Below are 16,194 nucleotides of genomic sequence, written 5' to 3'. Positions count from 1 at the left end.
AGTAAAGGCCATTTAAACTTAAGCTCTTCAGATACAAATACCTTTTAAAATTCAAACTCAAAACGACCAGAATTTACTATTAAATAATAAATGAAACCCAAAACGAACAGAAATTAAATAAACAATCATAGCAAAAACATACAACAAGTAATAATATAAATGAATAAATAGATCTTAAAGCGAGTAATGCTTAGACTGAATATGAAAATCAAGCTTAAAAAAAAAAAAAAAATTTCCTACTGAAGTATAAATGAAACTAAAAACGAACAGAAATTAAATAAACAATCAATGCAAACAAAAATACAATAGATATTAATGTAAATTAATAAATATATCTTAAAACGAGTGAAACTTAAATTGAATATGCAAATCAAGCTGGAAACGAACAAAAATCACTACAAACAAGAGTTTGGGTATAACCTCCTTCTCTCACTGTAAAAGTCTAAGACTTATTGTGTCGTTGGCACTTCGATGACAACCTACTTTATTACACATGTCGGCTTAAGCGCTTAACATTAAAAATAAACATTAAAATTATTGTAAAATTTTAAACTGCTGAGCTTTCTGCAATAAATATCATTATTCATCAAATATTCAGTTTAATTTATTAGCTGTTATTGAAGTTTTTAAGGACGATTACAGTTTCTCTATAAAAAAGTGTTTCGATACTGCCTCCTTTCCTAAGTGTAAATAAAAACCAAAAGCCTTCTGCGTCATTGGCGCTTAACTGAAAACGGATTATATTACGAATATTTTTCTTATCCAGTTCTTACAGCATTGAAAATAAAAATAAAATTACAGTGAAATAAATTCTTGAACTGATGGATCTTTCAACAATTAATATCATTATACATCAAATGTTCAATTTGATGTTGTTTATACTTTCCAAGACTGTTCAAGACACATATAGTTTTCAGTAAAGTGCCAATAGGTGCAGTATGTTTTTGACTTTTACAGTGAGAGGAGGAGGTCATACCCAAACTCTTGTTTATGGTGATTTTTGTTCGTTTCAAGCTTGGTTTACATATTCAATTTAAGTTTCACTCGTTTTAAGATTTATTTATTAATTTACATTAATATTCTATTGTATGTTTGTTTGCATTGATTGTTTATTTAATTTCTGTTCGTTTTTAGATTCATTTATACTTCAGTAGGAAAATATTTTTTTTTTCTTCAGCTTGATATTCATATTCAATCTAAGCATTACTCGCTTTAAAATCTATTTATTCATTTATATTATTACTTGTTGTATGTTTTTGCTATGATTGTTTATTTAATTTTTGTTCTTTTTGGGTTTCATTTATACTTTAATAGTGCTTTCTGGTCGTTTTGAGTTTGAATTTTAAAAGTTATTTGTATCTGCTGAGCTTAAGTTTAAAATGGCCTTTACTTTTCTTTGATAAACTTATTTTTCGAAATTTTTTTTTTAATTAAAATTTGTTCGTTTTTGATTGCAAAGCATTTCGAAAGTTTTGAAAATTCCTTATTTCAAAATCAAACTTAAAAAAAAATAAATCAAATATTCATCAAAGTAACAAAACTGACATCAAAGTAACAATATCAAAGGGAAAAAATGGGTTTGTGTCAACCTCGGAGTTTTTATTATCTGATGTTTGAACTATTTTTAACAAAATTGCTATATCAAAAATTTTTATCGGATGGGTTTGGGGGAAAAGGGTGTGGGAGGACAAGATTAAGCTTCGATCTCTTTTGACTTTTTAAAAGTGAACTAGAACTTTCTATTTTCAATCAAATGAGCCCTCTCTGAATTTTATACGAGTATCACTTCTATAAGAACCATATATATCCTCATGGTATAACTTACAACGCCTATCCCTGGGCCCTGGGGGGTTGTGTCGACCCTGGAGTTTTAATGCCTGATGGTTGAACTATTTTTAACAGATTTGTCACCTGGATTTTTTGTCGTTGCGGTTTGTCAATCCGATACACCCAAAGGTATGGAGGGCGGGAGGGGCTAATTGCCCTCTGATCTTTTTTCACTCTGAGAAAATGAACTACAACTTTTATTTCCATTCAAATGAACCCTCTCTGAAGGTTATGCGAGCATACCTTCCATAAGAACCATATATGCCCCTAGAGCAATACTTACAACGCATGCCCCGGCCCTGAGGGGGGTGTCGACACAGGAGTTTTTCTTATCTGATCTTTGAACTATTTTTAACGGAATTGCTATCTCAAAAATTTTTATCGGATGGGTTTAGGGAAAAAGGGCGTGGGAGGACTAATTAACCTTCGGTCTCTTTTGACTCTTTAAAAGTGACCTAGAACTTTCTATTTTCAATCAAATGAGCCCTCTCTGAAGTTTATACAGGTATCCCTTCTATAAGAGCCATATATATCCCCGTGGTATAACTTACAACGCCTATCCCTGGGCCCTGGGGGGTTGTGTTGACCCTAGAGTTTTAATGCCTGATGGTTGAACTATTTTTAATAGAATTGTCACCTGGAATTTTTATCGGATGGGTTTGTCCATCCGATACACCCAAAGGCGTGGAGGGCGGGAGGGGCTAATTGCCCTCTGATCTTTTTTCACTCTGAGAAAATGAACTACAGCTATTATTTCCATTCAAATGAACCCTCTCTGAAGGTTATACGAGCATACCTTCTATAAGAACCATATATGCCCCCAGAGTAATACTTACAACGCCTGCCCTGGCCCTGAGGGGGGGGATGTCGACACAGGAGTTTTTCTTATATGATTTTTGAACTATTTTTAACGAAATGACCATACGTAAAGGAGTTTTGTTATATAATCTTTGAACTATTTTAAAAAAAATGGCTACCTCAAATTTTTTATTAGATGTATTTGGGGAAAAAGAGCTTGGGCAGGGGGGGGGGCAGTTTCTATCTGATTACTATTCACTTTTAAAAAAGGTCCTAGAAATCTCGATTTCCAATCGCAGGGGGCCCCTTCGAAGTTCATACGAAGACCCCTTCTGTATTAAGTACCCTTGGGAAAAAAATAAATGGAGTGTGGGGGGAGACTAGCTGCCCTCCAATCACTTTTGACTCTTAAAAAGTGAATTACAACTATCAATTTCCAATCAAATGAACTCTCTAGGATTTTATACGAGCATCCCTTCCATTACAACTATGTATGCCCCCAGGGCATAACTTACAACGCCTACCCCCGGGCCCTGGGGGGCTGTGTCGACACCGAAGATTTTTGTTATCAGAACTTTGAACTATTTTTAACTAAATTTCCGTCTAAAATTTTTTATCTGATGCATTTCGGGCTTGGAGGAGGGGGGGGGAGGCTAGTTGCCCTCCGATCTCTTATGACTCTTAAGTAGTAAACGAGAACTTTCAGTTTCCAATCAAATGAGCCCTCTCCGAAGTTTATGCGAGCATCCCTTCCATAAAAACTGTATATGCCCCTAGAGCATTACTCATAACGCCTGTCTCCGGCCCTGCGGGTTCCGTCGACACAGGAATTTTTCTTATCTGACCTTTGAACTATTTTTAATGAAATGGCTATTTTAAAAAAATTTCTCGGATGGGCTTGGGGAAAAAGGGGCGTGGGGGCTAGTTGCCCTTGGATATCTTTTGACTCTTGAAAATTGCACTACAATTTTCAATTTCAAATCAAATGAGCCCCCTCTGAAGTTTATACGAGCATCTCTTTCATAAGAACATATACGCCCCCAGGACAACACTTGCAACGCCTATCCCCAGGGCTTGGGGGGGGGGGCGTTTTGTTATCTAATTTTTGAAAAATTTCAAAAACACTGGCTATCTCAAAATTTGTAGTGGACGGCTTTGGGGAAAAAAGAGCGTGGGGAGGGGCTACTTTAACTCTTTTGACTCTTAAAAAGTGAACTAGAACTTTCAATTTCCAATCAAATGAGGCCTCTATGAAGTTTATACGAGCATCCCTTTCATAAAGACAATACATGCCCTTAGGACATAACTTGGAATGCCATCCTATGGGCCCTGGGGGGTTGTACTGACCCCGGATTTTTTTTTCTCCGACCTCGGAACTATTTTTTTAACAGGATGTCTATCTCAAAATTTTCATCAGGTCGGTTATGAAAAAGAAGGCCTGAGGGGGGATGGCTTCCCTCGGATCTGTTTCGAAGATCAAAAAGTGAGCTAGAACTTTCAATATCCAATCATATGAGCCCTCTCTGAAGTTTATACGAACATCTCTTCCATAAGACCCATATATGCCCCCAGGGCATAACTTACAACGCCTGCCTCCAGGCCCTGGTGGGTTGTGTCAACCAACACGGGAATTTTTGTTATATGATCGTTGAACTATTTTAACAAAATAGCTATCTTAAAATTCTTATTGGATGCATTTGGGAAAATAGGGTTTAGGGGGGGGATTTGGTTACCCTCCAATATCTTTTGACGCTTAACAAGTGAACTAGAACTTTCAATTTCCAATCAAATGAGCCCTCTTTGAAGTTTATGCGACAATGTTGTCTATACAAAACCTTATATGCCCCCAGGGCATAACTTACAACCCTTGCCCTGAGGGTTGTGGGGGAGTTGTCATCCTCAAAGATCTAATTTCCAGAACTTAAAACTACGTTTAATAAAATGGCTGTCTCAGAATTTTGATTGCATGTGTGTGGGGAAAAGGTGGGCGTGAGAGAGGGTTAGTTGAGCTCAAATCACTTTCGATTATTAGAAAGAGCACTAGCCCTTGGAATTTCCAATCGAATGAGCCTTTTTTGAAGTTTCTAGGACACCGCCTTCTATAAAAACCTTATATTCTCCCGGGGTATAACTTAAAACCCTTGCCCTGATGGTTGTGGGGGAGTGTCCTCCTCAAAAACATATTTCTATCTGAAAATCAACTACTATGAACAAAATGGATATCTCAAAATTTTTATTGGATATGTTTGGGGGAATGATGAGCGTGGGGGGGGGGGCTAGTTGCCCTCCAATCACTTTCGACTATTAAAAGGGCATCTGCCCTTTGAATTTCCAATCAAATGAGCCTGTTTTGAAGTTTCTAAGACAACGCTTTCTAGATAAAAACCTTGTATGCCCGCAGGGCATAACTTAAAACCAATGCCCTAAGGGTTGTGGGGGAGTGTCCTCCTCAAAAATATATTTTCTATCTGGAAATCAACTACGCTAAACAAAAGGGATGCTCGTATAAACTTCATAGAGGACTCATTTGATTGGAAACTAAAAGTTCTAGTTCACTTTTTAAGAGTCAAGAGAGTTAAACTAGCCCTCCCCCCACGCTCTTTTTTCCCCAAACCCGTCCACTACAAATTTTGAGATAGATGTTGGTTTTGAAATTATTCAAAAATTAGATAACAAAAACGCCCCCCAGAGCCATGGGGATAGGCGTTGTAAGTGTTGTCCTGGGGGCGTATATGATTCTTATGAGAGGGATGCTCGTATAAACTTCAGAGGGGACTCATTCGATTGGAAATGGAAAGTTCTAGTTCAATTTTCAAGAGTCAAAAGATATTCGAGGGCAACTAGCCCCTCCCCACACACTTTTTTCCCCAAGCCCATCCGATAAAATTTTTATAATAGCCATTTCATTAAAAATAGTTCAAAGGTCAGATAAGAAAAATTCCCATGTCGACGGAACCCGCCAGAGCCCGGACACAGGCGTTATGAGTAATGCTCTAGGGGCATATATAGTTTTTATGGAAGGGATACTCGTATAAACTTCAGAGACGGCTCATTTGATTTGAAATTAAAAGTTCTTGTTCACTTTTTAACGATCAAAAGAGATCGGAGGGCAACTAGCCCCCCCCCCTCCTCCAGGCCCTAAATGCATCAGATAAAAATTTTAAGATAGATATTTTTTTAAAAATAGTTCAAAGGTCAGATAAGAAAAATTCCCGTGTCGACAGAACCCGCCAGAACCCGGAGACAGGCGTTATGAGTAATGCTCCAGGGGCATATATAGTTTTATGGAAGGGATGCTCGTATAAACTTCAGAGAGGGCTCATTTGATTTGAAATTGAAAGTTCTTGTTCACTTTTTAACGATCAAAAGAGATCGGAGGGCAACTAGCCCCCCCCCTCCTCCAGGCCCTAAATGCATCAGATAAAAATTTTAAGATAGATATTTTGTTAAAAATAGTTCAAAGTTCTGATAGTAAAGGTCATACGGCTCCAATGTTTTATTATTATTTATTTTTTTCTCCCAGAGGCACTTCATATGGAAGGGGTCGTCGTAGAAGCTTCAAAAGGGGCTCATTCGATTGGAAATCAAGAGTTCTAGTGCCCTTTCTAATAGTCGAAAGTGATTAGAGGATAACTAGCTCCCCACGCTCATCAGTCCCCCAAACACATCAAATCAATTTTGTTAGAAATCAATTTCTTTCGGATTAGTTGATTCCAAGATCGAAAATATATTTTTGAGGTGGATACTCCCCCACACCCTCAGAGCAAGGGTTTCAAGTTATGCCCTGGCGGCATATTAGGTTTTTATAGAAGGCGTTGTCGTAGAAACTTCAAAACAGACTCATTCGACTGGAAATTAAGAGGGCTAGTGCCCTTTTAATAGTCGAAAGTGATTGGAGGGCAACTAGCCCCCCCCCCACGCCCATCATTTCCCCAAACACATCCAATCAAACTTTTGAGATAACCATTTTGTTCAGCGTAGTTGATTTATATGTTTTTGAGGAGGACACTCCCCCCAAAACCCTCAGGGCAAGGGTTTTAAGTTATGCCCTGGGGGCATAAAAGGTTTTATAGAAGGCGTTGCCGTAGAAACTTCAAAAAATGCTCATTCAATTAAAATTCAAAGGCCTAGTGCCCTTTTTAATAGTCGACAGTGATTGGAGGGCACAGTCCCCTGTGCCCTGGGGTGCTGTATTGACACCGGAGTTTTTCCTATCTGACCTTTGAACTATTTTTTTCTTTAACACGGTGTCTATATCGAGATTTTCAACAAATGGGTTATGAAAAAGGAGGCGTGAGGGGGGGGGGGGTAGATTCCCTCGGATCTCTTTTGACTATTTAAAAGTGAGCTCGAATTTTCAATGTCCAATCAAATGAGCCCTCTCTGAAGTTTATACGAGCATCCCTTCCATAAGACCCATATATGCCCCCAGGGCATAACTTAAAACGCCTGCCCCCGGGCCCTGGGGGGTTGTGTCAACACGGGAATTTTTGTTATATGATCTTTGAACTTTATTTTACCAAAATAGCTATCTTACAATTTTTACTGGATGCATTTGGGAAAATTTGATTTAGGGGGGGGGCTGGTTACCCTCCAATATCTTTTGACGCTTAAAACGTGAACTAGAACTTTAAATTTCCAATCAAATGAGCCCTCTTTGAAGTTTATACGACAATGTTGTCTATACAAAACCTTATATGCCCCCAAGGCATAACTTACAACCCCTGCACTGAGGGTTGTGGGGGAGTTGTCATCCTCAAAGACCGAATTTCCAGAACTTAAAACTACATTTAATAAAATGGCTGTCTCAAAATTTTGATTGGATGTGTTTGGGGAAAAGGTGGGCGTGAGAGGGGGGTTAGTTGCCCTCAAATCACTTTTGAATACTTGAAAAGGCCACTAGCCCTTTGAATTTCCAATCGAATGAGCCTTTTTTGAAGTTTCTAGGACACCGCCTTCTATAAAAACCTTATATACCCCCAGGGTATAACTTAAAACCCTTGCCTTGACGGTTCTGGGGGAGTGTCCTCCTCAAAAACATATTTTCTATGTGAAAATGAAATACGCTGAACAAAATGGCTATATTAAAATTTTGATTGGGTGTGTTTGGGGGAATGATGGGCGGGGGGGGGGGGGGGCTAAGTGCCCTCCAATTATTTTCGATTATCAAAAAGGGCCCTAGCGTTTGTAATTTCCAATCAAAAGAGCCTTTTTGAAGTTTCTACGACAACACCTTCTATAAAAACCTTATATGCCCCCAGGGCATAACTTAAAACCCTTGCCCTAATATTTGTGGGGGAGTGTCCTCCTCAAAAACATATTTTCTATCTGGAAATCAACTACGCTGAACAAAATGGCTATCTCAAAATTTTGATTCGATGTGTTTGGGGGAATGATGGGCGTGCGGGGGGGGGGCTAGTCTCTCTCCAATCACTTTCGACTATTAAAAAGGGCACTAGCTCTTTGAATTCTTAATCGAATGAGCCTTTTTTGAAGATTCTACGACAACGCCTTCTATAAAAATCTTATATGCCCCCAGGGCATAACTTAAAACCCTTGCCCTGAGGGTTGTGGGGGAGTGTCCTCCTCAAAAACATATTTTCTATCTGGAAATCAACTTTGCTGAACAAAATGGCTATCTCAAAATTTTGATTGGATGTGTTTGGGGAAATCATGGGCGGTGGGGGGAGGGCGAGTCGCCCTCCAATCACTTTCGACTATTAAAAAGGGCACTAGCCCTTTGAATTTCCAATCGAATGAACCTGTTTTGGAGTTTTTACGACAACGCCTTCTATAAAAACCTTATATATCCCCGGGGCATAAATTAAAACCCTTGTCCTGAGGGTTGTGGGGGAGTGTCCTCCTCAAAAATATATTTTCTATCTTTAAATCAACTACTCTGAACAATTTTACAATCTCAAAGTTTTGATTCGATGTGTTTTGGGGAATGATGGACGTGGGGGGGCTAGTTGCCCTCCAATCACATTCGAGTGTTTAAAAGGACACTAGAACTCTCGATATCTAATCGAATGAGCCTTTTTCGAAGTTTCTACGACAACGCCTTCTGTAAAACCTTATATACCCCCAGGGCATAAGTTAAAACCCTTGCCGTGTGGGTTGTGGGGGTTTATCATCATCAAAAACATTTTTTCAATCTTGAAAAAAGTACCTCGTAAAAAATGGGCTATATCAAATTTTTTATTGGATTTTTGGGGGGGAATGATGGGCGTGGGGGGGGGGCTTGGTGCACTCCAATTATTTTCAAATATTAAAAAGGGCACTTCAACTTTTGATTTCCAATCAAATGAGCCTGTTTTGAATTTTCTACGACAAGGCCTTCTATAAAAATCTCATATGCCCCCATGACAGAACTTAAAACCTTTAGCCTGAGGGTTGTGTGGGATTGTCCTCCTCAAAAACATTTTTTGTATCTAGAAATCAACTATGCTGAACAAAATGGCTATCTCAAAATTTTGATTGGATGTATTTGGGAGAATAATGGGCGTGGGGGTCTAGTTGCTCTCCAATCACTTTCGACTATTAAAAAGGGCACTAGAACTCTCGATTTCCAATTGAATGAGTCTTTTTCGAAGTTTCTACGACAACGCCTTCTTTAAAACCTTATATACCCCCAGGGCATAAGTTAAAACCCTTGCCCTGAGGCCTGTGGGGGAGTTTCCTCCTCAAAAAAATATTTTCTATATGGAAATCAACTACGCTGAACAAAATGGCTATCTCAAAATTTTGATTGGATGTGTTTGGGGAAATGATGGGCGTTGGCGGGGGGGGGGGGGGCCTAGTTGCCCTCCAATCACTTTCGACTATTAAAAAGGGCACTAGCCCTTTGAATTTCCAATCGAATGAGCCTGTTTTGAAGTTTCTACGACAACGCCTTCTATAAAAAACCTAATATGCCCCCATGGCATAACTCAAAACCCTTGCCCTGAGGGTTGTGGGAGAGTGTCCTCCTCAAAAATATATTTTCTATCTAGAAATCAACTACGCTGAACAAAATGGCTATCTCAAGATTTGATTGGATGTGGTTGGGGGAATGATGGGCGTGGAAGGGGGGCTATTTACCCTCCAATCATTTTCGACTATTAAAAAGGGCACTAGATCTCTCGATTTCAAAACGACCCCTTCCGTATGAAGTGCCTCTGGGAAAAAAAAAATAAATAATAATAAAACATTGGAGCCGTATGGCTTGTAATTTATGCCCAAAATAATGTTTGAAATAAACTAATTCACGACCTTGTTTGACACTATTTGTCCCGGACGAGTTTTTCTGTGTTAGTACCTTGTAGAACTAAAAGAAGAAATACGGAAATAACAAATGGATTCGTCTAAAGCGGGAAATTTTTCTGTGGTAATTTGAAAGGTATGAAGCTATAAGAAATATACCTCTTTATAAATTTATTTGCATGCCTGAAAATAAGGTAGGGATTTTTAGAGATACCAAAAACTCCTAGTGAGAAAATGAACCGAATCAGTCGAATCAGCTTCATCTGTTAAGGATGGTTTAACTTGGTTTGAAAAAAAAATCAAACAAAGATTTTTTAATTGGCTCGTCTGAAATAAGATGATCTCTTGATGGAACACCTTCCTTTAGAAAGATTATCTTGGTGAAAGGTATAAAAGGTGTTCTAAGGCCTAAAATAGATGATACAAAGATTAAAACATGGGCATTTAGTGATGCAAATCATTTTAATCAGATTTGACTAATAAGGCAAGTAATATTCTAAAAAAATAATTTTCTGCTTCTTGTCATTTTAGTGGTGGATCTAACGACATAAAATGCTACGAAGACATACTTTCCTTCAAAAAACGGACAAACGCGGCTGCAATTATGATTGCCAGGGCTGCTCAGTGGAATTGCTCCGTCTTCCGGCGACAAGGGCCTCTTCCACTCGAAAGCGTGGTAAAGTCGTATTTGAAATATGTGGTCGACTATGATAGCCTGGTCGGCAACGCAAAATACTGCATTCAGTCAATGTTGAGGGATTTACAGGATAGTGATGTTGGAAAGGCACTTCTTGACTGCCATACTTTGGAAAGCTTATGGTAAGTTGGAACCTGTTAAATGGCAATGTGGCATTGCCTTTTAGTAGACCAGCAATATGTTTAATTACAATGTTGTTTTGGTGAATTTGTGAAAACGCAGATTTTTTTTTATTCTTTAGTAAAGGTAAAGTTCTAAGTCACGTTTTGGCGAAAAAATGTAATGCTCCTTCTATAGGCTGAACCATAAATGCACAGAGGTCCGACCCACAAAATTGACCAAAAGATTTATATTGTGAGGGGGAGGGGCAAAATACAAAGCGAGTGCTTTTTAGGCCACTATTTGTCAGATTTCCAGGGTGAAGGACGTGGGTTCTTCGAAACCAATCCCAAGGGGGATTCACAGTCCTCTGTGTTCAAGAATAGGCTCAGACTTTGTGCAAGTATCGACTCAACCTTCCTTTGGTTATTGTTTTAATGAGTAAACTATGAAAGAAGCATGGACGTAGTAGAAAATGGGTTAATTGGGTGATATCTGGATACGTGTGCCTAGGATACGCCTGTATATGTATCATTTTCTCTCTCCTGAAAAAAAGTCTTTCCAACTCCCCCTAAAAGTTCGGTCTTTGTGTCTTATTATGTCAGATAAGTAGTGGCGACTTTATTTTACGTAGTGTTTCATATTCGGAAGCATAAACGCACTTACTATGTTGCAGCCTGCGAAGAGCAAGGAATTTAAAGAAAACATTTGTTGATAATTTCTAAAAGCTTGACACAAGTTTTTCCTATCCTTTTTTAGCCATTCTACTGGATTTTCTATTCATGCCCTATTGCTACTTATTTCATAACATGTTCTTATGTTAACTTGTCCAAATGATTCAATATTTATAAATTTGAAACCAGGAAATTGGCTTTTACATTTTGGCTTAAAGGATACTAAATTTGGTAATGTCTCTCAAAATAATTACCAATACCAGGAAAGAAGGTTATTTGGGATTCAAAGTAAGTTACATAATAAAACTAACTTTAATCAGAAACAACGGGGCTGTTCGACCCTGAATATATAAAAAAAAAGAGAAAAAGTTCGCTTCTGAACCATTACATTTTGGAGTCAAAAAGAGGAAAAAGAAAAGGGATAGCTCGGTCATCCGAATCAGATCATTTCTTAGTCTTTCATAAACGTTATCTGAAAGATCATATTGATGCCGCTATGATATTTTTATATTTGAAATACCGAGACTTTCTGTACGTAAATTTGACAAAATAGAGAGCAACAGACTTGACATCACTATTATTAAATTGCGCTATCGAAATTTTCAATTGGGCCAGTTCATGACTAATTGCTCTTTTTATTCTTAATTTTTTCCAATTTTTATGGATCTTTTCTTTTTGCTTGACAAAAACCAGGGCGTCGCCGATTGACTGGTCATTTTAGTAACTTTTGATGTTTAGTTTAAATCATGGCAAAATAGTTTTGCTTGCAAATATTTTGTTTCGAACCAGAATAAACAAAGAAGTGGGCATCTAAGCTCTGCTTAATATAGTATTTCATACTCAGCAAACATCGACATCGTCTTAACATTATGCTCTAACGTTTGGTTTCTGCCTTTCTATCTCAACTGGAGATAGAAAATCGAACGCATTTTCTTGGTGGTAGTTTCAAATTTAGTACATTAATGTTATTTAACACTTAATTAACCAACTGTCAGCTTTTATTTAGTTGATTAATTAATTCTAATGCACCTTGCCATCGTTGAACACAAACTGTTATTGTTTAGAAAAAATTGCCATAAATTAAGCTTCCATTTTTAATTTTCTGTTTGAATCTGTTTTTCAATATCGACAAGTAAAACAAAAGACACTTCGTATTATAACGTCAGAAGGCAACAACATATTTAATGATATTAGGTTTTACAATTTGAAGTCCCGCCTTGTTGACCGAAAACAAATCAATCGACAAAGCATCTTGTCCTGTTGACATAGGTGCTAAATCAAGTGAGGGGCAGGAGATTTAGCAGGCGTCTCAAATCAATGAAATGGGACCTTTGGCGATATTTCATGTCTCCTGACTCCAAACCAGTTTTATTGGTGGGATTCTGTATGATTTACGACTGCCAAAGTTACGACTGCTGGCGAGGGAATTTTACATGACGTTCTTAGGATGTATATTCGAAGGGAATATCCTATTTTTAGCTAGTTTTATCGTGAGTGCTTTGTTTCCCTTTTACTAAGCTCTTCTAAAAAAACTTTTTACCCTTTGTTTTCCATTTTGGATTTTGTTCAATGTTTTAGGTATGGCTTTTGAGTATATAGGGGTAAAAAGTCTGGGTGAACCCTTTTTGCAGCAAACAAAGTTATTTTAAGACTTCGTGAGTTTCAAATTAAACATGTGGATTTTTATTTATTCCAAATTTCAGCCAAATTTGGGACTTAGATGCTTACTACAAACAAAAGCAAGAAGAATTTAAGTGTAGACTCGGACAAAGTGGTTTATATCTGCCAAGCCGTGGGATTAAACTGTCCGACGAACCTATTTATAAGCGTTTGAAGATGGTTGATGGAAATGAAGACAGTGTTAAACTTGCTCCAGTAGTGTTTCATCGTGGTGAAGTTAAGAAAGCTGAAACATTGCTACCTAAGAGTATTTTGTACATCTGGACACAAAGAAAAGGGTTAGAACAACCTCTTTACCAAACCAAGAGCATTGAAAAGCTATTTTATTCTATAGTAACGGTTGAAGGAAAAATCTATGGTTCATCTGTTGGGTAAGTCTCTCTCTTTCTCTCTCTCTCCTCTCTCTCTCTCTCTCTCTCTCTACCCCCCTCTCTCTCCCTCTCTCTCGCCTCTCTCTATCGTCCCCTCCTCTCCCTCTTTCTCTCGCCCCTCTCTCTCTCTTCTCTTTCTCTTCTCTCTCTCTCTTCTCGCTCTCCTCTCTCTCTCTCTCTCTCTCTCTCTCTCTCTCTCTCTCTCTCTCTCTCTCTCTCTGTCTCTCTCTCTCTCTCTCTCTCTCTCTCTCTCTCTCTCTCTCTCTCTCTCTCTCTCTCTCTATATATATATATATATATATATATATATATATATATATATATATATATATATATATATATATATATATATATATATTTCTCCGAAAATTTAGTCTTTCTCTAAAACAGGGGAAGAGGCTTTTTAACCTAGATATTAAGGCTGTTATGAATTTTACCTTATTTTTTCTCCTTTTTTAAAAAGAATTTTCCTCCAGAAAGGATTTTCGTGATTCTTTAGGTTGAAATGTTCCTGTGTCCTATTCCCCATTTTACCATAGCTCTGCAGTTATGTGTAAGATTGACAACTTGAGGCAATGAGTAAAGGATAAGGGTTTGTCATATGACTATTTTTCTAATATTTAGCAAAAGCGCCGGTCCTTGCCTCCTCCCCATGAATTATTCAAATGACATGAATAATTTTGTTTTCGAGACATATATTCAAGCAGAAATAACTTATCACTCAATTAACGTGATAGCAGAATCTTTAGTAAAACTTACAGGTATAATCACAGATAGATTTTTTTTTTTTCAGAGCCTAGGAACACGAAAATTCAGTTTTGTATCGACAGCTCCATTTCACTTTTTCTTCTTTTTTTGTATATTCAATTATGTGGCTGTGTTCATGATAAATGGGTAATCCCATTTATCTTGTGTTTTATTACATGTAGACCATTTATTAGCAGACCCTTTTATGTCAAAATGGAACTACTTTTGTTGCTAATTTGGTTTATTGTTCGCTAAGTGGAATGTCTTTCTTGCTAAAACCTGATGGGCTGAATGGTAATCTTTTGTGCATTGTCTTGGCATACATAAGCCTAAATTTATATCTTTTTATGACTGTAATCGATATATAATATTTTATATAATTTTAGGTCTAAAAGCAAGAGATATGCTGAGCAAGCTGCAGCACAAGTCTGCATTGACGTTTTAGGTTTGGCTCCTGGTAAATCAGTATCCTAGCATTTCTAGTTCTTAGGTTTCTGAATAACGATTTTCAAAATTCTTGATTTATGTTATTTCTTTGGAATTGTTAAAATTATATATTTTGTTTTATTTGCATCTTTTGTGAGAACAAACTATAAAAGTGTATTTTGCAGCAATTCGTGGCAAAACTGAAATCAAAGTTCCTTTATAATATAGGGTCCTAAACATTTCTTCTCAATACGCTTTTATCAAACTGAATTTTTTGTCTTACTGACTTCTCATTACTTGTGTTTAATGAACATTTTGAAACGGTTAATAGAATGACTAAATAATATAGTTTGTGAAAACAAATGAATATTATAATTTGGGCCAAAAATCATTGAAAAACCTAGAGTTTTAAAACTTTTCATGTAAATCTCGGAAAGAAACGGTTCGAAACTCTCAAGAATTAAATTCAAAAGGCGACTTTCACTGTTTCATTAAGTGATCACATTTTAGAGATGTTTGGTTATCTAAATTTTTCCACCTGACCTCTCCCGGTTATGTAGATTTTTTTTTATTCAAAGGATCATCTGAAGTTTATGGTTGTTTTTTTTTTTAATTTGGGTATTTTCAACTGCAACTTACTTCTGAAATGACTGGAAAGTCAAAAAAAAAAAAAAAAAATCAACATGCAGAATGAAGGGAACAACTAAAAACTGTTTTAGCAAAATCAAATCTTAATGGGAAGTCCTGATTGGATGATTTATTGTATTTCTTCGAGGATAAAAGGAAAAGAGTTTATATTTAAGGTATGTGCAGTAGCAAAAGAGTACGAGTCAACAAAAAATAATAAAGCCAGCAGAGTTTTTGAGCCAAAAATATAAATTTTTAATTTGTCCCTTAAGGTAATTTTTAGGCACAAGGCCTAACAATGAGTGGCAGAAAGTTATTAACTATAAGCCAAGTGTTTTGAACCCACTCAGTATGTGCATATGTTTATAAAATATCTTGTAAGGGGAAGAAAACTCCTGATGTTCTAGATAAGCTAGAATGAGGTCATAAAGAAGTCCTAAAATCTTTGGGCATTACTTGAGAAGTGATGAAGCCAGAAGATTAAAATAAAAGAGAACAGATCAGGGAGGTTTGCTAGTGTGTCGGGCTTAAGTGACTTATCTCAGCGAACAGTTTGTATTGACAGCAAAATCAGATATTAAGTTTATCTTCGATAATAGAAAGGCTGCTTTATATCTACTGATGGGATATGTCAAACCCGTCGATTGTTGTGATGATCCAGAAGGCGATATTTTTACAATGTCAATTTTACAGGATAGGATAAAAACTGAAAGTTTGTTTATGGCTATTTGAGTTTATTGTAAAAGGAAGATTTTTTGGCATCCAAGATGGTGAAACCATAATTTTGATGCCAAAGGTTTCTATTACCAGCTATTTGTGTGAGAGAGAAATGAGTATGTAACAGATTTTAGGAAAAACAGAAACTTCTATATATCATGTAAGTAAAGTAAGTAAAGTAAGCGTGACGGCACTAGACCCTTAAGGTCCAAACCTGCGGTGCTGATCCCCGTTTTGTGGCTCTTCAGCCAGGAAGTGCAATGGGGGGTTGGGGCCAGTCATCCTGTGC

General features: G+C 37.2%; 1 protein-coding gene across 1 annotated transcript in view; it reads left to right on the top strand.

The window, feature by feature from the left end:
* Nucleotides 1–14,702, top strand: part of Dus2 (Dihydrouridine synthase 2) — a 100,636-nt gene extending 85,934 nt beyond the window's left edge. Inside the window, exons 5-7 of the mRNA XM_089096226.1 lie at nt 10,399–10,686; nt 13,041–13,388; nt 14,522–14,702. Of these exons, the coding sequence (XP_088952352.1) occupies nt 10,399–10,686; nt 13,041–13,388; nt 14,522–14,609 (724 nt within the window). The 3' untranslated portion in view covers nt 14,610–14,702. The remainder of the gene's footprint in view (nt 1–10,398; nt 10,687–13,040; nt 13,389–14,521) is intronic.
* Nucleotides 14,703–16,194: the final 1,492 nt, after the last annotated feature.

This window comes from Artemia sp. Qi Xiang Cuo, chromosome 10 (genome assembly GCF_049724085.1).
Source record: "Artemia sp. Qi Xiang Cuo chromosome 10, ASM4972408v1, whole genome shotgun sequence".
NCBI classification, from domain to species: domain Eukaryota; kingdom Metazoa; phylum Arthropoda; class Branchiopoda; order Anostraca; family Artemiidae; genus Artemia; species Artemia sp. Qi Xiang Cuo.
This window is presented reverse-complemented; position numbering and strand designations above follow the sequence as displayed.